Below are 26,081 nucleotides of genomic sequence, written 5' to 3'. Positions count from 1 at the left end.
ATGTTAGAGGCAGAGCCTGTGTCTCATCCAATTACTGTCCCCTAGTCATCCACTATCCCATCTGGCCCCTCTGCTCCCCTTCCTGCAGCCTGTCCGCCCAGCTAAATGATTTAGGGGCTCCGTGAGGCTATTCTTAGTGACCGTGCATGAAGAGATGGGAGCTGACGGAAGCTAGCGCTGGCTAAATCAACTCACATCCTGATATGATTTAGTAGCCAACAATAATTGCAAAGAGACGTCAAGGAGCATTTTATGATCCTGCACTGTCAGCTTATTCTCCTCTGCTGTCTCTCCTCCATTGCATAACCCTTTAAAGATGGGTTTAAAGATGAAGCTTTGACGAACAAACAGCACAGAAAATGCCCAGGTTATTTATATACTTTCCATATCTACCAGAATTGGGTATAGCTGAAAATGAGTCCACCGCTTCTATCTTAATGCAAACAAAGATGTTCAGTTGCACTTTATTCTACAGTACGTTTACCTACAGTGTACTTACCTTAAAAAAGTAGTGGTTAATGTAAGGTATATACATGGGTTAAGCTTAGGTTTAGGGGTAGGTTAAGGTAGGTTTAGTACCTAGTTATTACCCAGTTATTGTAATAACTATAACAAGTACATAGTATGTACATGGGGAACAGGACTGTAAAATAAAGAGCTACTGATGTTCTTTCATTAATTTACTGAATTTAAAGAAAGAATTTCAGTGAGTAATTTAAAATTCATTTGGTTCCTCACACAAAGCCATCATATGGCTTCAAAATACTTTGAAATAAAGAGCACAGCTTATAATAAGGACTACATTTATTGTTCTTTTTAGAAAAAAAGTAAGTAATCATAAATCACCATCAGTGATTACCATGTATTCCATGGAAGGCAAATAAATGATGTGGGTATGTAAGGATATGCAAGTCAGTAGTTAATGTGAGTTCCCTTTCAATGTGGTTCTCTCAATGCTGCGTAATCGATGGCGGTATGGAAAAACGCCTCTCTTCTGGAAAACTGAAGCCTGATTGGCATAACAACATTGTAATGTCCAATGGTGTTCAAGCACAAATTAGGTATATAACGCAGTGCTGGGCGCCATTTCCTCAGAATCTTTCTCCTTCATACAAAACTGCGACATCTATCGTTAGTTTCGCTTTCAAATCATTTGCCAAAAAGAGGATTTTAGGACTACAAAGATCCTTGTTTCGGTGACCAAGAATGTATTTAAAGCCTTGTTCAGTCTGCACAGGGCCCATTGAGCTTCTCGAAGGATTTGAGATCTATGTATTTTGCCTGGCCCGTGCCCACGCAGAAGCCGCTGTCAATGCATGCCATGAGCATCGTGCCTCCTACTCTGCCAATTTCGATTATCTTTCATTCTCAAACGAGAAACAAATGTATGGCGAGATTTAGTTTTGTGTATCGGGAATTGATTGGATGGTTGAATCACTGTTGTTTGCTAATCGCTGTGATCTCATGAGGGGTTGCTGAAGGGGAGGGATTATCTTCCCGCCCTTACACTGATGCACACACAATCAGAGAGGAGATGTAAGGGGAAATTAATGTTTTTAATTAAAGATTACGAGGGCACATGAATAAAAAAAAAATAAAAAAAATTATTATATATATATACCATGAAATCAGAAAAAATCTCAATCTTATTTTTATTGAATATTGCATGAATGAATGATTGAATGAATGAATGATTTATCCGTGCATATATATATATATATATATATATATGCACGGATAAATCATTCATTCATTCAATCATTCATTCATGCAATATTCAATAAAAATAAGATTGAGATTTTTTCTGATTTCATGGTGACTTTTAAAAAGCATTACACATGGTTTGTAGTTAAGGTGTCTGATATTAAGTTAGTGAGTCACCTGTTCAGCTGCTTCTCTCTTGCTGTTGTAAGTGTCCAGATGCTCTTGTAACTCCAACACACTGAACTTTAGTGGCTCCAAAAGCCCACAGGAGACCAGCTAAAATACACACACAGTTCACTAAATATAGCAATTATGTCACACTATCACACTTATAGATAAATGATTTGACATATGCTTTGTAAACAGGCAAATGTAACTAACCCTAAATGCAATGCCAATAAATGTGTGATTCAGTGTGTTCCACTGTCTTCAGGTATTTTAAGATTTATAAGCATTGTAAGTATTCAGGTGTGAGGTGCAGAGGAAGTGCATACTCTAAATGCATGAACTTACAGTTTCAGCATCCAGCAGGACTGTAGGGCACTGGGAGCAGGAGGTCATGACCTCTAGAGAGCTAAGGAACTGGTTTCCCATTCGTTGGAGCCCCTCCCCAAGGAAGCGTACTGAAGCATGGGTAATAGAGTCAAATTTCTTCTGCATGTGCTAAAGAGACAGGAGAAAATCAACATTTCTTATTATTACCAACAGTTGCTGCTCCTTAATATTTTTGTGGAAAATGTGATACATTTATTTCAGGATTTTTTGATGAACAGAAAGTTCAGCATTTATATGAAATAGGAATCTTTTGTAATATTATAAATGTCTTTACAGTCAGCTTTGATTAAATTCATCCTTGCAGAATAACAATATTAATTTATTTTAAACGAAATCTTACAGAGATTTACAAGATCTTTGAACGGTAATGTATTTGCAGAAAACGGTTATTGATATTCATGCAATGTGCAAGTACAAACTCACAAACACTCTTAATTTTACCTGGAAGAGTCGTGAGAACACATGGAAGGTATACACAGCACAAGACCCATCCGAGTCCGACAACATCTGGTTGACATGGCAACGCCAGGCGTCCTCCTCGTCGTCATAGGCTACGGGTTGGAATGCTGCCAAAATAGCCGAGAGAAAGGGCGACGGAGGTGGCGAGGCCTGGAGTTCGGGAAAGCCGTCTGCATCACCCTCATCTTGACTGTAAACAAAGATGGAAACAACAAGACTCATGTAAAGACGTGAACACCAACACAAAGAGTCACATCATTCAAGAAGGAAAAACGTAAACAGAGACATGCTGTTCTTTCTCTTAAGCTCTCCCTCCTCTCTCTCTCTCTCTCTCTCTCTCTCTCTCTCCCTTTCACTGCAGATGTCCTGTGCTGCAGTGTTGTTACAGTCTAAATCTACTGCAGATGCACAAAATCAAAATAAACACACACAGATAAACACACACTTACAGGACTGAAGGGCCGAAGAGCTTGATGAAGCATACAGAGTAGAAGAATTTGAGACCAGTGCTGCTGAAAGATGTGGAGGACATGGCCTTCATCTTCATCCTCACTAACAGCTTTTATCCTTCCCTTCAATGTCTTCCTGCTCTGACGCTCTTTTTATCGCAGTTGCCTCTCTGAGCTCTTTACCTCACGTGTTAGCCTAAATTCTCCCGCTGCGTTTGTGACGTTCTCTGTTTTTCCCTCTCGATCCCTCCCCCACCCGCTGCTGCACCGCACCAGAGCAGTTCCCACACGCGCGGAGTGGCGAATGCAGCCTCTCTTTCTGTTAAATGGATCTCAGCAGCAGAAAGTTGCCAGGAAGAGTAAGGGAAGGCCCTCATTGCGCCGTGTATGCGCAAAAATCTAATTAGAGCCCTCTGTTGAATCACTACCTATAATTTTTATTAATAAATCATGTAAGAGTCAGACACATCAGGGCTTAGAGGATGATCTATTGCATTGCAGAGGAAGTGTGTGTGAGTGTGTGTATAAGAATGAATAAAGAGAGTAGTGGAGGCACTTTCTGATGTGCTTGGGTATAGATGGCTGACCTTCAAGAGCAATAATGTTGCCAAGTATGAGATCACCATTCACAGCGTTAATAAAACTCATCCTTATTATTCACAGCACAACAGAAGCAACACTTAAATGGTATTAAATTGTACAGTGCTGAGCAAAAATAGACTCTGTTTACACCTGGTATTAGGATCTCAGATGATCCGATCAAAAGTGGACAGCAATAAACAGTGGTAAACAGGGTTTAAAACGTTTTGTGATCTGATCACTCAAATTCACTCAAAAACATGTTGCATTTGCAGTGTAAGCAATAATCCATCCTGATGCATCCCAGAAAATAATGTGTTATGTTAAAGTGATGTCTGTTTATGCTAAAATTAAAACTTGGAAGTATATTTGGAAGCAATAGCATGCTGATAATTTCTGTATGCTCAATAAATGCAGCCATGATGAGCATGTGACTTATTTCAAAAACATTAAAAAAAAAAATCGTAGAACCAAAACTTTTGAACAGCAGTGTACATAATTCAATTGCTAAGAAAACTTGCTTGTCATTTCTGCCATTTTAATTCTACCACACTCTATAGCACTGTGAGTGGCCTAACTTAGACAGCATACTAGGCGCCCTCCTAACCAAAGCAGTTACAAATTATAGGGAATAATTGCAGTTTGGTCAGCCTTTAACTATATGAGAGTATATTTCATAATTTATTTAATATGCTTTCATAATTTAGAATTTCATATGCAGCACTTCATGTGAGAAAAGCTAGTTGTGTTGCATGCAAGTGACTATTTGAAGAATCCTATGAAGAAGCCTATGAAGTGCATTTCAGATCAGTTCCTTTGAGGTTTCATTTTGGTTAGGATACTGCCGTTGAAGGTAGCTGTCTATGTAGGTGGTAGGATTTTGGAACATTTAGTCATGATTGACTTTCAACCCCATGAATGATTACCACAGAAATCAAACCAACCTGGACATGCCAAAAAAATCTGCCTCCTCTTCTTCGCATCTATCATCTAGCTCTTTCAAAGCCAATGTCACATCCTCGTCACATACTGAATCGGGGGCCGAGTCCAGAGCCAGCGGCAGAACCGTCTCCTCCTCACACATGGAGTCCAAAGCGGAGTCTATGATGGGGTGCGGCAGCACCGGCTCCTCATCGAAAAGGGATCCAGGCGGGCTGTCAATGACCGGTGGAGGAGGGGGGGCTGGATCCAGGTCGTCGGTAGGGTCCTGGGAGTCAGGCAAGTCACATATTTCAGAGCGGTCTGATGGTAGAGGAGGGGCACTGCCAAACCCCGTATCCTCACTGACACTGCTACTTAATTCATCCGCTGCAGTTACACTGGCATCCTGCAAATGTGAACATGGACAGTAAATCAGGAAATGCGGCAAAAGGGGCACCGTTTTTTTGGAGGCCATTAAATAGTTTTGTTTTTGTTTTTGTGACTGCTTTATACTATAATAATACAAAAATCTGTATTATTAGTGCATATTATTGAAGCTACTTTGCTGTGAATTTGTGTGCATTAAGCACTTAGCAGACCTACTGCCATATTACAACACTCCAGAGCTGTGGCGGTAGAAAGTGTATTTATCTTTACTGTGCTGTAAAAACATTCAGGCCAGGTGGGCAGCATGAACATTCTAATTTAGTTTTTTCTAGTGTTTTTATTTACAGAGCACATTTAAAAACGGCCACTGGCCGACCAAAGTGCTGTACACATAGAAAATACAGCTAATAGAAATTAGTAACAAGTAATACTAAACACAGTTTAAAACAAAACAATCATTATAAGCTAAAAGCATCAGAAAAGAAATGTTTTTGAGACATGACTTGAACTCATTATACAGTGGGAGCTTGTTCCACAGTGTGGGGCCAGCCAATTCAAAAGCTTGGTTACCCCTTGATTTTAGCCGGGTTCTAGGTATCTGAAGGAGAAGTTTCGTTTAAGATCTAAGACTTCTAGTGGGAGAATATAAATGGAGTAATTCAGACCGATAAGAAGATGCTAAATCATTTTAAGATTTATACACCAGTAATAAAATTTTATATTCAAATTTATCAGTAACCAATGAAGGGATCTCAAAAGATCAATTCTCCTCTTTCCCTTCAGGAATCTCGCCGCAGCATTTTGAACAACCTGTAAGCGTGCTGTTTGGGACTTTGATACACCAAAATAAAGGGAGTTTCAATTGTCCAAGCGCGAGGTAATAAGAGCATGGATCGCAATCTCCATCAAGCGCTTGGGAACATTAAACTTAGAGTGAATGTCACCAAGGGACCCTTAAGCAACGGCACTCACAAAATGGCCTTGCTATACGCTCTCGGTACTTCTATTAGGAGAGGGGGGAAAAATCAATAACGGTAAGGGCTAATCTTTCACCATTGACTTATGATGTAAATGTGACCTGCAGAGGAAAAAACCTGTGACATCAGAGGATCTATATTAAATGGGCCACTGTGTCTCCATTCATAAATCACATGAAGCACTGAGCTAAATAGCAGCAAACTATAAAATTTATCAAACTCATGGGAAAACATCTTTACCCATAATATGTCTGACGAACAGGACTCCACAGATACTTCAGTGAATGACTAATTCTATCTTCTACTTCATGAGAAGGCAAAAATAAAAGTTATATAAGATATTCATCCATCCATTCTTCAAACCACTTGTCCTCTATAGAGAGACGGGTATACAAGATATTACACGATGCAATTAAATGCATATTTATTTTACATAAAATGTACTAAATTAATATACTTTGAGAATAAATCAATATGCATGTGCCTTTTTTGCCTATTACTCTAAGAAAGACAAAAACTATAATACTTTTTTCATATACTGTTTAGTTTCTTTGTTTAACATTGTCTAAATATTTATTTCTATCTAATAATGTATTAGGACTGTTAAACAAAGACAATAAACTAATGAATATGGGAAAGGGGAGTTTCTGTGCTCTCGGCACTGTCAAAATAAAAGTCCTACTTTTGACACTTATCTGCCAAACTTATATGCCAATAATTTAAAAATAATTATCGGAGATACATCTGCGTTCACAACTTAAAACTGATTGCTGAAGGTTCAAACTCTTCATTTATCACACAATAAATGCAATGGGTGACAAACTCACATGAGCTCAATTTCACATAAAACTACAAATCTTTGAGATGCATGATGGACAATTTGTCATTATGATAAATTCCAGCAAACAACATGAATGATGGTAAAACATCTCTGGGAACAAACTGTTCCATCTCCGACTCATGTTTTATTCAAACTTTAAGGAGACAACTAAGAAAAAAAAAAAAACACATCTAATTGAACGAACTTGAGTTTCTCTTTTTCCTTCTCCTCCTCCTTTCTATTTATGAGTCTAATGCATTAACAGAAGAAGGGAGGGTGGCGTGGAGCCAAAGTAGAGGCGGTATTAGAGAAAGCTTTTAGGCATTCTTGGCTGTGGTGGCCACGCAGATAAGTAAGACTATCGATGGTTTTATCTGGACTCATTACGCTAAGAGCTGGAGAATGACAGGAGAGATGCCCTTGAGCTGATATTGAGGTATGACTGGACTGGACTCAACTGGTCTTAGCTGGACTAAGTATTGATAAAAAGTTGTTCATTCATTGACATCAAAATAAGGGGTATATTGCTATGAGTTGTATAAATGTGTCATTTAAACATCAACCAAATGAACTGGAATAAAAAATAATGCAGATATCAGCAGTTAGTTAAGTTACAGTGTTAGTAACATGGCTGGCTAAAGCCTGTTAGTGGTCTTTAATGTTCTCTCAGTCGGGCTGTGCATCCTTTTTTACTTGATTACAATACTGGATGGCTGCTCTTTACCCAAAAACTAACATTCATCACTTAGTCACCCTTATGTCTTTCCAAAAGGTATAACAATGAAACACAAACTGAACTTTGAAGAATCTTCACGCCGTTCTTTCCACACAATGAAAGCATATAGTGACCAGGGGTTGACAAGTTTCACAAAGAACACAAAAGAGCTCCATAAAAGCTGTTCAAACCATTCGTGCGATATATTCAAAGTCTTCTGAAGTCATACGATAGCTTTGTGTGTGAGGAACAGATTGATGTTGTCATTATTCAGGGTAAGTCTTCCTCTCTGCTGTAGCTCTCAAATATCATTCCAGTGTTGTTGTTAGTGTCGTTTTTGGTAGTTAAAATAAAACTAAAATAAAATATAGATTTAAAATATAGAACTTAAAAAAAAAACTTAAATGAGAAATTATTAATTATAAAAATGTATAAATGAGAGATGTTGCAGCTAACCATTAAACTAAGTTGAAGTACTAAAATTACTAAACCAAAACTGAAATAAAAATGAAAGCTATAGAAATATATAAAAATAAAAATTAAATAAAAAATATAATACATAATACAAATAACACTTTGAACGATGTCAGTGACACCAAATGTCATTGGTTAAGTTTAAACTGTTATTGTATTGCTTCAGAAGACTTGAAATATAATATATTAATAATATATAGTAATTTGAACTATCTTTTTTTTGGTAGTTTTGAAGCTTGACAGCATGCAGTTACTATTCTTTCATTGTATGGAGAAAAAAAAAATTGTATTTGTGTCCCACTGATCAACAACATGAGGGTGAGTAAATGATGACAATTGTCTGGGTAAATTATTACTTTAACAGTGATTTAAAAAGGACAATATCAACATACATGAGTTTCTGCTCATTTTCCACACTGTGTGCTTAACCTCATCCCTAACTGTATTTACAGGCAATCCCCACGCGTCTGGAAGCTCTTGCAGATGCTATCTGGAGTACAATTGATGGTTGGCAAATAGACAAGCATGTTTAAACGGATCATTTGATATCTATGACTATAATTAGTCCATGTAAAACAGTCAGGGATTATGCAATACAAATGGCCAAAATGAAGAAAATGCACCTACAACTCATGTTTGTGGATACTGCCTTTTAAACCCCCGTAGAATGGTGGTATAGTTTTCCATAATACTTACGATGAGGCTTCAGGTCCTTGGATAGCAGCGAGAAGTCATCATCAGAGCCTAAAGCGTGTTAACGTCTGTGTTTTTCAACCTTTCTGGGACCAAATTTGATGTAGTTCTAGCACAGCAGGCCTGAGGTGTATTTTTGTCCCTGATGATAATCTCTTCCCCAATTACACATCAAGCAAGCAAGCAGGCCCCACCCTCATAGCAGTCAATCATTATCTAATGTCAGTGATGGCAAGTGTCCCATAAAGCAACCCAGTGTGAGGAAAAGAGAATGTGCCAGCATTTTGGCAAAGGAAACAGACAGTGCCTAGTGTTCAAAACCCAACAGTTTCTGGACACACTCTAGCAGCAAAAGATTGACATAGACACCATTGGATGATAAGGGGGAATTTGATAGACAAGAAAACAGCAGCAGTTAACTCCACAAGAGAGCAAAAAGCGAATGGCTAAATAGCATCCGTGCACCACAATTTATTGAGATTCCTGATTGATCCCACCTCAGGCAGCTGGCTGCTATTGCTGTCAGAGTGGGCGGTCTCATGGGTGGGGCTGTCTGGGCGGGGTAGCGGTAGGGTGGGTGTGGCCTCTTCAGTCAGGACACTACTGGAGGACTCTTGCGACTGCTGGAGCGAGTCCAAGTGATTGGATATGGCATCATCCGTCGCAGAATCACTATTAAGCTGCGTAAAAAAAGGAAAATTGATCAATATTTAGTTAAAGTGTAGTATAACATAGCATTTGCTGTAGAAGTCTCTGCACTAAGTGTTATGTTGCATGGTGTACATAATGGATTAATGAAAAGTAGTTCCTGAGTTCTGCACTTTTTAATATTTCATATCATGACATCATGCGGCATGCCCGACAAAATGATGTGAACCTGGCAAGACCAATTGACCATATGCACGGTTACTTCCTGATTTCCAGTGAACTGTTAGCTGTCATTCTGTACTTGCTGTACATCGATATAAAACTATCAATGGTTGACTTTTTAATTTCATATTTATATTTTAATGCAGTTTTCACACTTAACTAATTTGCCAATAAACCAATTTTATTGATTGCATTAAAGATGAAGTTAATGGGAACGTTAAGAAACACGATGTCTCTAATTGGACACGCACACAGAACATTTTTCCAGCCCTTCAAATGTTATTATTAAGGCGATGACCAAAAGCATTATTTGTTCATCCTTCTGAGATTGTTCCCATTTGTAAAACCAAAAGTTTCAAGATGTAGGAAATACAATATTTGATAAATACAACATTGAAAATACAGACACATGGTGATATTTCATCTGAATTTTTCAAGCTGGCTTATATCATTGCGGAAGTTCTTAAGAACGTTCCATGCATATGGTCAATTGCATTCAAGTCTTATTCAAACAGTGTAGGAGGAAAAGGACAAAAACAGGAAAAGGAAGATGACTTTCACTCAGCAGCATTTAAAAGATCAGTTTTCTTTAGCTCTGTTTAGAAGCTCATGCCCCATAGCAAGCGAAAGGGTGCAATAATAATAAATTATTAGAGGTTTGAAATATAAAATATTATTAAGCTTGGATCTAAACATTCATGCAGCAAAACTATATGAAGCAGTTTAAGTAATGAGAGGGCCCACAAGGAATATGCAGATTATTTAAAAATGTTTGTGCATTTTTAGCTGATTTTTGTGGAAATTTAAACATGTTAAAATGTGTTAAATTAAAGGCCGAAACACACTACAAGACTTGTACCAAGATTTTTGCACCGATTTACAGACCAGTCGATGCTAGTCGATGAAAGTCATCAAGACATCAAAGAAAATCACATTATGATGAATACGGACTCTGACTTTTTTAGCTTCAGGCTATGAATCCATCCAGTCCGAGGATTTCAAACATGTTGATATTTTAAGCAGATTTAAGAACACATATTGTTTTCATTTGTCATGTGTCTCCTAGCAACAAGGCACATGTTTCTGTGATTTTGTGTCAGATTAAAAAATGTGTGCAGTTCATTCCAGATTTAATTAGAGACTTAAATATCTTCTTGTCTTTAGCTGAAAGTATAATCAAATCATTTATAAACACGCAAGACGACATGCAACCGTATTAAAGACAGATGTCTAAATTTTGTGTAAATCTGGAAAAAATTCTGTGTGGGCACTAAAATGAGATCATGCTATCTAAACAACTATGCCGAAGTTAGTATAAGAATGCAAGAAAACTAAACCCATGTATTAAAAGTTTCTATGACTGGCTAATAGATAATAGAATAATGACTTTGTGGCTAATAGACAGGGTCCCCATCACCTTTCTTAACCCCATCAAATAAAAAGAGGGATTCAAAACAGAAGTAAGGGTCAGACAAGGGCTTTGAAATGCTAAAAAATCAATAGCTGGCTTGGCTGGGCGGCAGGGAAAAGTGCAGAGGGCACTTATCTAAATACCCCGGAAGAGCGGGCTATGCAGAAAGCAAGCGTCTAACCCCGCCTAGGTAGGCCGCGGCAGCGTCTAAGCCCAATTTGGCGCACAGACACACCATGCCGGTGCCCCCTGTGTGGAGGGGGCCCAGAGGAGAATGGACTTACGAGGTTGGAGCGGGTGAGAATCTGGCTAGCACTCAGTACCTCCTCCTCAGATGACTCATCGGTGTCCTCCGGCTGGATGAGACTGGGCGTGCTGCCGGAATACTGGCAGTCCTGCAGAGACGGAGTGTCACCTTTGTCAATGCTATCCAGAGAGCGACGCCGCACGCCCCAGTTGAAATTGTCCATACTCTCCCCCTGCAGGTGGAAAAGAAGAAAGCCAATAAGAGGAACGCAGATCAACTTTAAACTGCACACTATGTGAATTATACAGAAGGAAAAGTTTAAGAAATTAAATGAATACAAAAGACGACAATATGCACAACTCAACCACAGAGCACAGTCAGGGAACACTGAGAACTCAACAATGACCATTTAAAAGATGCTTCATTTTCTACTTTAAATGAAAATGGTTTAATTTGCACCATCCATGTACTTGCGACAACCATTAGCTACAATTATAAAAACAAATCCTCTTGATTGGCTAGCAGAAAACGGCATTTTGTGCAATTTCTGAATGGGTGCAAATTTTCAAATGAATAACGACACCAAACAATTATAGATTAAAACACAAACTTTTCCCTGAACACTGCTTAAAACTTACCTGAAGCTCCTGGACGCAAAAGAGGAAAAAAGATAATAAGAGTGTTAGGGAGAGTTAAGACACTGAGATAATGTGGAGGTGCACAAACGGACACAGGTGATGTCAAGGAAATACACACACTGACTCTTTCTTTGTTTACTTTTGTTAAAGGTGAATCATGTATCAGTTCTGAGATGTTTGTAATAAAAGACTTTGAGGATTGATTGCTAATGATAAAAATATGAGGCAACATGCCCAGAGCATTTGGGCTCACCTCTCCATCCTCCAACTCAACATCCAGGAAGTCAAAGTCCTTGAAGACACCAAACTGCTGTTCACTTCCACAATCTTCAGCTTGCACCTCCTCCTCCCGTGTCACTTCCTCTACTGTGGGGATCAGACTAGTCTGCTGGTCACCTGCATCCAAATCCTCATTTGAAGAGAACACCACCTACAGAGAAGAGATGTAATTAGCCATTGCTAAAATTATGCAGCCTAATATCATTCTGATTATTAGAAGAAAAACATACAGATGGGTTTTTAGGCAGGCCGGACTCTGGGCCACATAGAGACAGGACATTCATCAGTTTCTCCCGAGTTCTCCTCTAAAAGCAGATAACAACATTACCATTAAAATTAAAATTAGAATTGAAATAAAAAATATCATTCAAAGCTCTAGTTGACAGGTTTTCATAATAGTTGACACTACCTGTGAGAGCTGTGGTCTCTTCCAGCTGACTGGCACCAGCCCATTTGAATTGGAGCCAGAGGAAGTAGAGGAGGTGCTTCTTGTCACGGCAATTACCTGTGGTTTTCCGTTACGCCCCGCTGCGCTTCGCTGGTCTCCATACTTATGACCTATGATAGGTGTCTGTGGGTCAAAGGTTAAAAAAATACTGTCAAAAAAGATACTATGATGAGGTAACTACAAAAGACATTCAAACAAAATAAAAGACCAAGCACCTCTGAGATGTCAAAGTGGAAGTCCAATGTTTTTCCTGGCAGCTCTTTAGATGAGTTGTTGAATATGCGAGTGAAAGCGATCTCCGGAGAGCCGGTCGACTCCGTGCTGTAGGAGCGCTGCACCTCATCAGGGACCACCAGACTCGCTGAGCGGGACACCACCAACTTCAGAATGTTCTGGGCCTCCTTCCAGTACGGACTCTGTGGCAACGCACAGACACAACAAACAACAAAACTCTTGAGCCATTTTTTTTTACAATACCCATTTAACCTCGAAGGACTCACAACATGAAAAGCTTCAATAAAGACCACAGAGTAGGAAAGCGATGATGCAGCTTAAAGTTACTCAAAAGCGCCTCCAAAAGCAAACAGCCTCCGGGCCATTCATACAGACAAATACACACTACAGCAAAGTCCACTTTCCAGTACCGTGAAATGGGACAGGCATACTAAAATAAACCTCTGGAGGATGTTCTAATTGTTAACAACAGAAAGAGTAAGTTGTAAACACACCTGTACATATTTGCCAATAATCTTCATGATTTCCAGGTTGAACTGTTTGACAGGAGCAGCAGACAGGTCAATGTGACTCAGTAGACTGTAGATGATCTGTAGTAAAGACTGCTGCATGCTGTTTAGTCCTTTCTCCAATAACTAAAACAGAAGAGGTAAAAGGTCAAGAGATTATATACATATACTCGAGCACAAAGTTACATGACAGTGCAGTTCAGCTTTGAAAAATGTGTCTTGAGAGTCTTGTTAAGTGAGCAAATACTGTTGATAAATACATAAATAATAATAATAATAATAATAATAATAATAATAATATATAACACATAATATAAGCATACATTTGTATACACTGCCGTTTAAAAGTTTGGGGTCAGCAAGATTTTTTGGGGTCAGCAAGAAATTAATAATTATATTCAGCAAGGGTGCATTAAATTGATAAAAAAATACAGTAAAGACTTTTTTTATTATTATTTTTTTTTTACAAAAGATTTCTGTCAAATAAACACAGTTTTTTTGAAACTTTCTATTCATCAAAGAATCCTGAAAAAATGCACCACAGTTTCAACAAATTTTGCATTAAGCAGCACAACTGTTTTTTAACATTGGCGGCGTTTTTTAACAGGGAGGCAGATTTATAGCTGTTTGAATCAGTGGTCTCAAACTCAATTCCTGGAGGGCCACAGCTCTGCACAGTTTAGCTCCAACCAGCTCCAACTCACACCTGCAAGGAAGTTTCTAGTAATCCTGAAGACCTTGATTAGCTGGATCAGGTGTGTTTGATTAGGGTTGGAGCAAAACTGTGCAGAGCTGTGGCCCTCCAGGAATTGAGTTTGAGATCACTGGATTAGATACTTAAAACTGTAAACACTTCAACAATATCCCAACTTAGTTCCAACTGTATGACTCAATCAAGTTCATCTCACCTCAGCTAGGTATGTGACCAGGTTGAAGGTGATTTCAGAGAAGGAGTCGTGCAAGTAGCGGCACACCACGTTGATCCAGTTGGTGCTGTCTCGCGAGTAGCTGTGCGTTGAGTACAGGCTCATCATGTGAGCCAGGTTGGCCAGTGTGGCTGACTTTTCCTCAGCGCACACTTTGGCGATCCGATCAGCAGTCTCTTTACAGAACCCCGTGGGGTTGTCAAAGTGCAGGACCAGGTGCGGCAGAAGGCACAGGATATTCAGAGGAAAACCTAACAGGGAATAAGTTAAGACAATAAATACATGGATACACACTCTCATTCATTTTTAAGACCCAGGAATTCATAACAAAATCTCAGATTTTAAAATGTTCCAAAATCATGGGCGCACCTCCTAGTTGTGAGGGGTCTATGAGTGTGTGTCGGGACACAGTGATGAGTTTACTGAGGAGGTGAATTGTGAGCTCTTGCGTTGCAGCTGAAGTGAAACCCTTCAGAAAAAGCGTCAGCAGGCCGGGGAAGTTGTACCACTTCAGTTTGGCCTGCACTCTCTCCAGCTTCTCCCTGCTGTCCACCTTCTCCAGGGGCATCTGGGCCAGCAGTCGGTTCAGCAGCCTGAGTGCCAGCAAGTACTCAAACTCATAATCGGACTCTAGCAGCGACGTAGCAATCCAGAAGACCGTCGCCATCAGATTGGTGGGGTCCATCGGTGGCACCACCTCACCAGATCCTACTCCATTTCCACCTCCTCCATCGCCACGGCCACCACCCTCTCGTAAAGATGATAAGCTCCGAGTGCGGGCAAGGTTGCCGTGGCTGCCGCCCAAGCGGTCTGCTACATCAAGGGTATTGCTGCGGCGACGGTCTCCAAGGCGCTCACCCATCAGACTGGCACGGAGGGAGTTGCTGCGAGTGTGGCTGTAATGGACATGCAAGAAACTTCCACTGCCGAGGTTCAGCTGACCAGTACTTTTCCTGTTACTGGCAAACTTGGTACCCTGCAGAGGATCATGGGAGGCCCTACAGGCGATGGAGACAGCATTTTTAGTAATGTGCTGTATACGATGGAAATAATATTTTACCGTAGCAGAGCATGTCTTACTGTGAGAGTGCAGTAAGCAGGTCATAGCTCTTCATCGTTTCAGCCAGAGTGTCTATACCAGCCTCTAGTGTCAACAGCAACTCAATAACAAAACCCTGGGGGAGACAGATGAAATGTTTGATTATGACTGTTCAGGGATCAACACTTAAAGGCCCACTGAAGTGCCTTGAAACGTACTGCATTATTCAATGTGTTGATGTAATTTCCACTGAAACAGGAAGATAGGGCGGGACATATCAAACAGCTCCTCCCCTTTTTCAAAATAGCCAATAGCATTTCATTTATATCACAGCGCGGCCAGAGACGTTGAGCTTGGTAAAGCCGCAGTGTCCGCTTCATCCCTAACCGTTTCTCCTCCTAATCTCCTCCATATCACTTTAAAATATAGCAATACGTTTTCAATAAGCTTTCTGGTCTGCGCCAACTCTTTATAGTGCCAAAATCATGTATCTATATTGGCGGAAGTGAGAGACTAAGTTTTGAATGCTTATATCTTCTAAATGCAAATGTTATCATTGTTTTGGAGCACACTAGCTTATAGATAACAGTAAGGCTAACATATTCATACTAAAAGTCAAAAACCTTTCATTTTGATTTCATGGGGACTTTAAGACAGGCTGGGAACAGTGTGAGAGTGATTTGGGCCAGTTAACACGAATGCTACATGTATGATCGGGCCAACATAAACACTGATTTAAAAATCAGAGGTTTTGTTGAAATTAAATTTTAAATTGAACATTGAAAATTTGTTGAACAATGAATCTTGGAAAGTTAAGGATATTATATTAATATGATTACTCTTTTCTGACAAGAAAAGTCAGCAAAAGATTTTCTTTACTAAAACAGTTCTCTTCATTAAAAATATACATTATATTTAAAAACATTTTTTTAAATATAAACATTATATTTATTTAATACAGAGAAAGTTTAATAAAAATCTTTTGCTGACAAAAATATCAGATTTTTTAAAAAAATCTCTATTAAAATATATAAAAATGTATTTAAATATACATAAATATAAAGAGAAAGTTTAATAGAAAATAAAAAAAGCTTTGACACATTTACACTGCAGGTCTTGATGCCCAATTCTGATTTGTTGCCTATATCCGATTTTTTTGACCATTTGTTTACACGTTCTTTCAACATTGACCCATATCCGATTCATGTGTTTGCACTTGCCATACTATCTGAAACATGCTTAAAGGGTTAAATTCTCTTGCACAGGTGGACGAACGCAAAATATGCTTGATGCTAGCTCTGCGATATATGCAAAGTTCGCCAAACATCACCATGATTTTGAGGCGGAGGAGGACGAAAAGTGCCATTATTGCAGCCTGCGCATTTGCTTCAGTTATTGTATGTGAGAGAGATCTCAGGACTGGTGGGACCATATTGTGTTTAAATATTGGCTTTATGAGGAGAAGTAGGTCCGAAATTTTAGGATGAGCAAGCCAACCTTTGATATGTCGTGTCAACGTTTGTCCACATTCCTCTCCTACGAAGACACCTGACACCATCCGTCCCTTTGCAGATGCGCTTCGGGGGTTGCTCTCGTCATTAAACCGCAGAGACGTAGCCTAATGCCTCAGAAAATCCGCTCTGCCTGTTTACATGACAGTCGCATTGGCACATATCTGATTTATATCTGATTTATTTCCAAATATGAATGAGGCCAGAAACCGATCTCGAAATATCCGAATGCATGCGTTTTTTTCCTGTTTACACGGTCATAGAACACATCCGATCTTTGTTACATAAATTGGGAATTGGGTCACATTTCACTGACAGTGTAAACGAGGCCTTGTTGTAGTAGTAGGGCCAATGAAAATCTGAAGTACTGGCCCTGATCAGGTCAGCAGGCAAAAAAAAAAAACTTATTATTGAGCCCTGCTGTTGCTTTCTCATCGGTACTTCCGGAACAGTGGGACACTTCTATATACCTGAGCCTCTTCCCCTGGATCTCCCACAGTCTCTACCAGACGAGACAGCACATCTGACAACGTGGAAGCTGTGAGTGGCTGTTTTAGCGCTCTGAAGATCTGGAAGGAGCGACCGGCATAGTGCCGTGATGAGCAGGACAGAGCGGTCTGCAAAGCAACTTCACTCAGCTCCTGCTCCAAATGACAACCTAATCAAACATACATCACAAAAATCAATCACAGACTAAACATTTCGATTCACTACAAGTAAAAAATTATGTATTCCTCCAAATGGAAGTTGGTCCACTACATAATGCAGTGAAATTAGCATATGCCATGTCTTACCGGATGGTGTATGTTTGAAGACGTTGACAACATGACGAAGGAATACACTAAGCTGATCAGCACTCTTGATGTTGGGGTTTTTAGGAGAGACGTCTTCATGGTTCCACAGCGGACCACGCTTCCTATGGGCCAACCAATCAGAAGAACAGATTTAGAAGAAGTGACACGGCAGAAAATATCTAACAGAGAACAAAGGCAAAGCAGGCTCACACAACTCCCAGTAAACAAACAAACTGTATGTATAAAAACACTCTAAATCAAACATTCACACAGAAACGAGACTGAGCACACACACACACACACACACACACACACACACACACACACACACACACACACACACACACACACACACACACGCGCATGCAAGGCAACAATACCCTCTCCTGTTAGACATGGCTGCAGGCAGAGGGAAAAATACAATAACTTAACACAAAATAAATACCCATTCAATATGTATCCAGGGAATCTTGCCAGGAACAACATTAATGTTTGGTAACAAGACTGAAGAAACGCATTGTTATTTTACCCACCCTTCCCATCTTAATATGCAGAGACAACTATGAGGAAAGTCATTTTACAAAAAAACATGCCCTATCATGGACCCCAGTTGGACTTGAAGTTCTCCTTTAACTTCAACAGGGTCAACAGTTCTGAAAAGGGATGTGTAATATGGCCAAAAATATCATAAATTTTTTTTTTCATAACATTTGATATCAATATTTATAAAGATAGTCAATATCTGATATTTATTTCATATCATTAATAGGGAACAAATGCATTCTATATATTTGTTAGACCTCAAGAATGAATGTAAACATAACTTATTTGAGTTAAGTAAACTCCAAAGGGTAAGCTGTACCTCTTAATTTAGGGCCCAATGAAATATATGTTAGTTTTCCCAACACATTTTTACCTACCTAAATTCTGTGTTTCCTGTTTGTTGTCTGTATTTTCTGTATTCTATGGTTTACAGTTTAATACAAATGAATCCTCAAAAATAGTGTCTATTAAAATACATTTTAACACATTTTTGGAAAGCTTTGAGTTTCAGTGTATATTGGATGCTAACTTTATCACATGAAATTGTGTGAGAGTAGATCCGGTGATTAAAATCATGCGGAGTTTCTCATATAGTGAGAAGGGAGATGCTAAAATCACGTAGTATGTGCAGTAGACTTAACTGTGCTGCTCACACACGTGAGATTCAATTACATGTGTCGAAAATTACTCTCATTACACAAAAAGTTTAATACTGACATCATGGCATTTTGTTCGATATATAAATTATGATACCAATCTATTGCCCAGTCCTAGCTCTAAAGCACCCTGGAGTAAAATTTACCCTAAGAGGAAGAATTTGACATAGTGGCGTACAGTGACTCCCTCACCTTGAGCTGATGAACTCAATGAGGTTTTTGACCTTCTCGTCCTGCTCTGCAGACAGGTCCACCTCATTAAGGAGAGTAGGGGGGAGGTGAGGCAGGACTGTGCTGCCCAGACTGATACTCGAGGATGTGGAGCTGGAGCTCAGGCCAGAGTCTGTCATTGGAGATGGCTGGTAGTCTGGCATCAGTTCTGTGACACCTGGGAGACAAATCAATTCACAATTATTTTATTCTTAGTATAAAAACACTGGGACATTGCAATATTGTAATTGGTCATTATCAATTAGGTAGAAATGTCTATGTAACAAAACACGCTGTGCTTTAAAGTACCTGTGAGGTTGAACTCCTGAAGAGCGGGTTTGACTGTCAGAACTCTGGGCTCGTTCAGCTCGCGGTTGCGGAGCAATACAGATGCCAGTGACTGGACGCTGCTGTTGGTGCCCTGGACCACCAGCAGGTGGAGCAGTAAACGCTTGCAGTGCTCATAGACCTCTGGGTGCTGATGGTCAAAACCTACACACACAAATAAACACAGAGCATTACAGGACATACAATGTGGCACTTTCCAGGGTTAATGATTTAAATCAACTGTAGAGCTGTGTATGTCTTACCTATAAAGATGGCATGCAGCAGCAGGTGAAGGTACGCGCTCCATTCCACTTTGACCCCATGGTCTACAATGAGGTCAGTCAGCAAGATCACAGCAATGTTACACCTGTAAAGAAATGACAGTGTGTTGTCAGTGGTCAAAGGTCAAGGAGAACAACACTGACATAGGACACACTGAGTATGTCCTTCACCTGTGCAAGGAGACTCCAGGTGTGGTGGTCTCAGGCAGGTAATCAATAAGTGGTGACCAGCAGCCGCCAGTGGGAGGAAACGGGAGAGGCTCTGGCTGGTTATGATCCATCACCTTTAGACGCCAGTTAGCGTAGACAGGCATAGAGTCACCTAAAGAGAAAAACAACGAGATCATAAACACTACAGTTCAAAAGTTGGAGGTCAGTGAGATTTCTCTTATGCTCACCAAGGATGCATTTATTTAAACAAAAATACAGGAAAAACAGTAATATTGGGAAATATTATTCAAATTTAAAATATCTGTTTATCTATTTTAATATTTTAAAATGTAATTTATTCCTGTGATGGCAAAGCTGAATTGTCAGCAGCCATTACTCCAGTCTTCAGTGTCACATGATCCTTCAGAGGTCATACAATACATTTTCAGGATTCTTTGATGTATAGAAAGTTCAAAAGAACACTGTTTATTTGATATATAAATATTTTACATTATAATAACATTATAAATAACAATAAATAATTTTGAATGTTTTTATAGTAACATTATAAATGTCTTTACATCTGTGCTAAATAAAAGTATTAATTTCTTAATAAATCTTACTGACTACATATTTTTGAATTGAAATTCACGTACAGTAAAACAAAAACACAGGAAAAAAATCACTGAAATGCTACCCATTCAATTTGGCAGTTTCTACCTTTAAATCCACACATTTTTGAGTCTGTCTTCAGACTGAGTGTTTTTGATCTGAGCAGGGGCAACATCAGAAGTAAGAGGGAGCACTGATTTGAAGTATGACAGTGAAGCTAATGTACTCACTCTTTTCCTCCTCATAGGACCCTCCTGAGCTGCTGCTGTAGCGGGATTCCAGACGATGGTGCTGTCGGTTCAGATTACTGTTCAGACCAGTGTAGATGTCCAAATGAGTGTAACTGTGCAGATATACAGAACGTCAAAAAATTCATGTTTCACTTAATATTTCCATAATTCAACAAAGTACTATTGAGGAAGCACCAAGTAATAGCTAATAAACAGATCTTGGTTTATTTTCAGTAGTATACAATTATACAATACTTCGGCATTTCGATGAGATTAGTTATTTTGACTAATTAATTGCAAAGGCTTGTATGATTAATTTGTTCACGACTCGGACTACACTGGTCGAGCTGTATGTTTTTTGTTGTGGGCAAACACTGAGGACAAATGCAACAGAATTTTTTTCCCCCTTAAATATGGACCCCATTTCCAAACAAGATTCCTAATCCTGTAGTATCAGTATTAACTCTTACCTGTCCTCCATGTTGGAATCTTTGAGTTTGCTGTCATGGTGTCCATCAGGTCCAGGAACCATGGTGTTACTACTGGACGTTGTTCCTGAAAAAGCAAACATTTAAACAAAAGAAAATGTGAAAATATGACCGTTTCCTTAAATGTCATGATGTTTATCAGGAAGCTTTTTGTAATACTTTGGCTTCCTGAATTGTTCCTACTTCAGTGAATTTTCTTTCGGGTATCTATAAAGATAGTCCATGAACAGTCAAGATTCATGGTCTTATGATTCTAATCTTTGTTTGTATAAAGGTCATGTTGAGAAAGATACATAGTCAGACTGGTTTAAAGCATATATACCTGATGTAACAGAAGGGATCTTGTAAGAGGAAGTAATGCGGTAGTAAGGTGGGTTATCCATATGAGTGACAGCTGAGGATACAGGGTCTGTTAGCTCCAGCTCATACATTAACTCCTCCAGCAGCTGCATCGTCTTATCCCTGCCCAGATACACCACCACTCGCTTGACCTGAAAATATAAGAAAAAACATTCAGAAACACAATAGTATCCAACAAACTAGTTAAGTAACATGGCCTCAAGTCTCAAGTGCAGCCCATCTACTCCGGTATTGAGTATCTGGTTGATTGGCAGGGGCAGGTGTCACTCACATAAGGCAGGAGACTTGGTTCACTGTTGACTCCAGACATGCTGATGAGGAAGTGCAGGATGATCTTCAGATTTTTGGGCCAGCTGTCAGCTAAAGTGGTCCAGACATTCTCAATCTCTGACCATGCGAACTCATCGCCATACTGTAAATTTAGACCATATTAACATTTATGTAATGATCTTCTTGAAAACTTTGGTATAAATGTGTTTACATCAGGGTTTTTTATTAATTAATTATTTTTTTTATTTTTTTTTGAAAGTAGAAAGTGGAGGGCAAGAAAGTTGAGAATCCCTGATTTACATAATAATAAAATATAACTCAAATAAATATTCCAAAATTATTTTGGAAAACGTACACAAACAAATAAAAATAAATAAAAAATATATAATTTAATTAATTAATGTGTGACAGAATACAAGTGTGTAACATTCATTAAAAATTAATATATATTATAACTTGTAATACTTAACATACAAATACCTCCATCCAAACAAAAAGTCTAGCCAATGAATATCAAGACATGCTGCCAAAGAAATATTTTACAACTAGAAAATAACAGAAAAATTATGTTTTCTATAGAAACATATATTCACTATATATATTTAATTTTTTCCATAATTCAATTTTTTTTGCGACAGTAGAAACCCTGTCCAATAGTCAGCACATAGTCTGCATGTAGTATGTGGGCACTTACCTTCGCAGTCATGAACATGAGGTTATTGAGGATCATGGTAGTGGCATGTGGTGAACCCCAGCCCTCTCCTTTCAGCCAGCGACGGCTGTTCACCATCATCATATCTCTCTCCTCTTCCTCCGTCGACGAAGGTTCATCTTGACGCCTTGCTGAAGGCTTGAAGTCCACCAGCTCCACGTTGTTCATCCAGGGTAGGAGATAATGCAGCATCACCTGTCGCCCACCAGGGTGTGCTGTCTGTATTCTCTGACTCACCTCTAAATAAAACCACCCGGAATCTCATTACAAACACAACACGCGTTTAAGGGGGAAATGCTGCCATTATTGATATTTTATTTTATTTCAGCATTCAATTTACAATAGTGATGTTTATTTTCAGTTAAGAACAACACTGGTACCCGAGAAGATGGGCAGGGTGAGTTCAGGGTAAGTCCGTGCCAGTTCTTCACTTAGCTGGTAGTAGGACACTGAGTACAGGTGAGGAAGAGGGGAGGCTGGAGACAAGACCCCATCAGCACGCTGGATCTCCAGTTTATGGGCGTAACGGAACAGTTTGGGCTCCAGAATCTAACATGCAAACACATGCATACACATTAATATTTACTACAAATCAAACTACACTTGTTTGACCATAAACTGTGGCTGGTCACTTGACATACATGGTCTTTCAGATGAGCCCACTTGCCAGTTCTTCGCCAAAATAAGCTGTAAAGTAGACACGACTTTATGCTAAAGGCTGGAATACATTACACGATTTTGTTCAGATTTTTGGATGAGTCTATGCTAGTTGCTGAAAGTCAGAGCCAGTATAACAAAAAGAACCCCGTTGTGTGTGGTGGCACAGACTTAAGTCTTTTTGCTTAAGACTATGATTTCATCCAGTCGGAGGATATGAAACATGTTTGATATTTTGAGCCATTTTTAAATAACACTTTTTTTTTTCATGCTTCTATCAACGTGGTGCATGTTTCTATTTGAGTTTGTTGTGTTCAAAACGATGCCTGGTGTGTGATCCTCAGTCATTTAGCGTATGATCTTTAAACAGGAAGCAAGTCTTTATACAGGAAGCAGAGCATGGTCAAAAGGCATTTCTTCCTAGTTTATAATTTTTGCACTTTGTTCAACATGAGAACTGATATTTAAATGATTTATGTATTTTTTGTGTTTATTATGATATATTATTATATAGAAATCACATTATTTTCCCTTGACTGAAAGAAGCATCTTTACTGACCTGCAATAGCTGCATGGCAACCTCATAGATGTCTCTGGAAGAGTCGGCAGCTTTAAACAGGATGAGATTCAGCAGAACCACAGTGTCAAACTGGTAATCCCTGCAAGAGACAAAAAACACACAGTATTCATTGAATCTGAATTACTGACACAAATTCAATCACATTCATCACAGGGTCATTGTCATATGTACCTGTTGTGAAAGACATTGGCGATTGCTCTGAAGCAGCCGGCAGCAACCCTGCGTGAGCCAGTGTAGCAGCGATCCACCGCCCAGAACATCAGATTGCTCTGATCTGGGTTCAGCTCTAATAACAACATCACTGCCTCACAACCCAACTGATGCACCTGAGTACAAAAATACAACCACAACACAGTTCATAAAAGTCGATTGGTTATTGATGCTAATGCGGGCACGTGAGTGGCGTGTGGATACCTTGCGGTCTTGAGAGTCTAGAATGTTGTCCAGCCACTTATACAGATACCCATCAGAAGACAGGCCAACGTTATCAGCAACCGGACCACAACATAGCACTGCGGACATGGCCTGTGCAGACACACATCATAGACCATATTTCAGACTCGATAAAAGTTCAATTTGAAACGGCTGCAAAGGCAAATGTTTGTTTTGTGAGAATGTACCTTCAGTGCGCAGTACTGGTGTCTGTTAATCTGCATGTTGCGGTCACTGTATCGGTCCAGTGGTGTGAACATGATGCTGAAGGGTCCAGCCCAATGACTGAAGAGCATGAACAGACTGTGTCTCAGTGACTGCTGAGGGAATATACTCCTCCTCTGATGTACTGCAGAAACACAATCATGAGGTCAGTTCAAGTTAAATTTCAGTTTAGAGAACTAAGACCTGCTGCGAAAAGGCCTTGTGTATGTGTACCTGGTACATTCTGTATGATGTTGGCCACTAGGGCACTGAAGTGAGAGCGGATATCTCTCAGTGTGTCTGAATCTTTGTCGTTCTCAGCCTCCAGAAGCTGTCGGGTGAGATCCACATACTCCAGCAGAGTGCTGTTCAGAGAGTGAGACTCCCCATCCAGACCACCACTCGCACTGCACAGACAACGCACAAATTACAGCTGTGGAATATAATTGTTTTTTTTATGACGCATCGCAAGGCTGATGTGAACGATTCTGCATCGATGCAGAGAAAATAATCGATTTAAAACTAATCTAATTTAATAGGCATATCATACCTATTAAAACATACCGTTTTATTTGTAAATTAAGTACTCTTATTATAAGCTTATATTAATAAAACGTTGCAAACATGTCCTTCGTAAGCAAAGCACTTGCGTCTAGTGCTTCAATTTAGTTTTTTTACGGAAAAAACATGTATGACAGCGAAAATAAAGTTGCGGGATGTGTTTGATGTTAAAGAGAATTATTAAGCGTAATAAGCCACGGATAATATATAATCTCTTTTGAGGCTTATAAATGATCAAATACACACAATTATAAAATACACCTCTGAATTGTAACTGATTTGGATCGTGTAAAGATTAAAGATTCACACCTCTAGCATAAACACCTCGTAAATAAGGATACATTAGTGCTAGCAATGAAATTAACTTTAGCAAAACTAAGGAGTCGAATATTTTATTCCAAATATGCTTAATTACATTTCCATCACAGAATGCTGTTAAACACAATACATCACTGAGATGTTATGGAAATGTTTAGAATTCTCCTGTGATGCATTTTGGTCTTTGTTAATATTTATATGATAAACTACTGAGTGTGTGTGAAAAGTGGCACCCCAAGTTTATGAAAGATTTCGCAAGATTTTATAATATTTTTGAAAAAAGTATTTTATGCTCACCAAGGCTCCATTTATTTGATTAAAAATACAGTAAATATATAAATATTGTTAAATAATATTATACTTTAAAATCACTGTTTTGTACATATTTATAGATGTAGAATATATTTTAAGATGTAGTTTATTCATGTGATGTAAAAGTTTAATTATTCCAGTCTTCAGTGTCACATGATCCTTCAGAAATCATTCTAATATGCTGATTTGGTGTTCAAACATTTCTTATTATCATAATGTTGAAAACAGTTGTGATGCTTTATCATTTTGTGGAAACCATAATACATTACATTTCAGTATTCTTAGATGAATTTATTTGAAATAGAAATCTTTTGTATGTCTGTACTGTAACTTTTGATTAGTTTAATAAATCCTTGCTGAAGTATTCATTTATTTAAAAAGAATATATTTTTCAAAAGCAAAACTTTTCAATGGTAGTGTAAAGTGTGTGTGTGTGTGTGTGTGTGTGTGTGTGTGTGTGTGTGTGTGTGTGTGTGTGTGTGTGTGTGTGTGTGTGTGTGTGTGTGTGTGTGTGTGTGTGTGTGTGTGTGTGTGTGTGT

At 39.0% G+C, this 26,081-nt stretch overlaps 1 protein-coding gene across 10 annotated transcripts in view; it reads right to left on the bottom strand.

Annotated features, from left to right (window-relative positions):
- Positions 1-26,081, bottom strand: part of fryl (furry homolog, like) — a 107,946-nt gene that overhangs the window by 8,181 nt on the left and 73,684 nt on the right. For 8 of the 10 annotated variants that reach the window (XM_081379006.1, XM_081379007.1, XM_081378998.1 and 5 more), the window contains 31 exons: positions 24,586-24,758; positions 24,336-24,496; positions 24,130-24,240; positions 23,887-24,041; positions 23,695-23,794; positions 22,859-23,027; positions 22,461-22,717; positions 21,768-21,908; positions 21,459-21,627; positions 21,119-21,203; positions 20,649-20,761; positions 19,828-19,978; positions 19,639-19,742; positions 19,358-19,540; positions 19,031-19,226; positions 17,640-17,761; positions 17,316-17,503; positions 15,376-15,470; positions 14,665-15,293; positions 14,278-14,546; positions 13,355-13,495; positions 12,842-13,042; positions 12,588-12,749; positions 12,409-12,483; positions 12,153-12,329; positions 11,299-11,493; positions 9,231-9,413; positions 4,691-5,073; positions 2,701-2,908; positions 2,218-2,367; positions 1,882-1,980 (listed from right to left, as the gene is read on the bottom strand). In XM_081379006.1, the coding sequence (XP_081235132.1) occupies positions 1,882-1,980; positions 2,218-2,367; positions 2,701-2,908; positions 4,691-5,073; positions 9,231-9,413; positions 11,299-11,493; positions 12,153-12,329; positions 12,409-12,483; positions 12,588-12,749; positions 12,842-13,042; positions 13,355-13,495; positions 14,278-14,546; positions 14,665-15,293; positions 15,376-15,470; positions 17,316-17,503; positions 17,640-17,761; positions 19,031-19,226; positions 19,358-19,540; positions 19,639-19,742; positions 19,828-19,978; positions 20,649-20,761; positions 21,119-21,203; positions 21,459-21,627; positions 21,768-21,908; positions 22,461-22,717; positions 22,859-23,027; positions 23,695-23,794; positions 23,887-24,041; positions 24,130-24,240; positions 24,336-24,496; positions 24,586-24,758 (5,545 nt within the window). The remainder of the gene's footprint in view (positions 1-1,881; positions 1,981-2,217; positions 2,368-2,700; positions 2,909-4,690; positions 5,074-9,230; positions 9,414-11,298; positions 11,494-12,152; positions 12,330-12,408; positions 12,484-12,587; positions 12,750-12,841; positions 13,043-13,354; positions 13,496-14,277; positions 14,547-14,664; positions 15,294-15,375; positions 15,471-17,315; positions 17,504-17,639; positions 17,762-19,030; positions 19,227-19,357; positions 19,541-19,638; positions 19,743-19,827; positions 19,979-20,648; positions 20,762-21,118; positions 21,204-21,458; positions 21,628-21,767; positions 21,909-22,460; positions 22,718-22,858; positions 23,028-23,694; positions 23,795-23,886; positions 24,042-24,129; positions 24,241-24,335; positions 24,497-24,585; positions 24,759-26,081) is intronic. The other 2 variants (XM_081379001.1, XM_081379003.1) reach the window with 1 other exon arrangement.

The sequence above is a fragment of the Scardinius erythrophthalmus genome (assembly GCF_964197995.2).
Source record: "Scardinius erythrophthalmus genome assembly, chromosome: 11".
NCBI classification, from domain to species: domain Eukaryota; kingdom Metazoa; phylum Chordata; class Actinopteri; order Cypriniformes; family Leuciscidae; genus Scardinius; species Scardinius erythrophthalmus.
The sequence above is the reverse complement of the archived record's forward strand: the minus strand, read 5'-3'. Positions and strand labels throughout refer to the sequence as shown.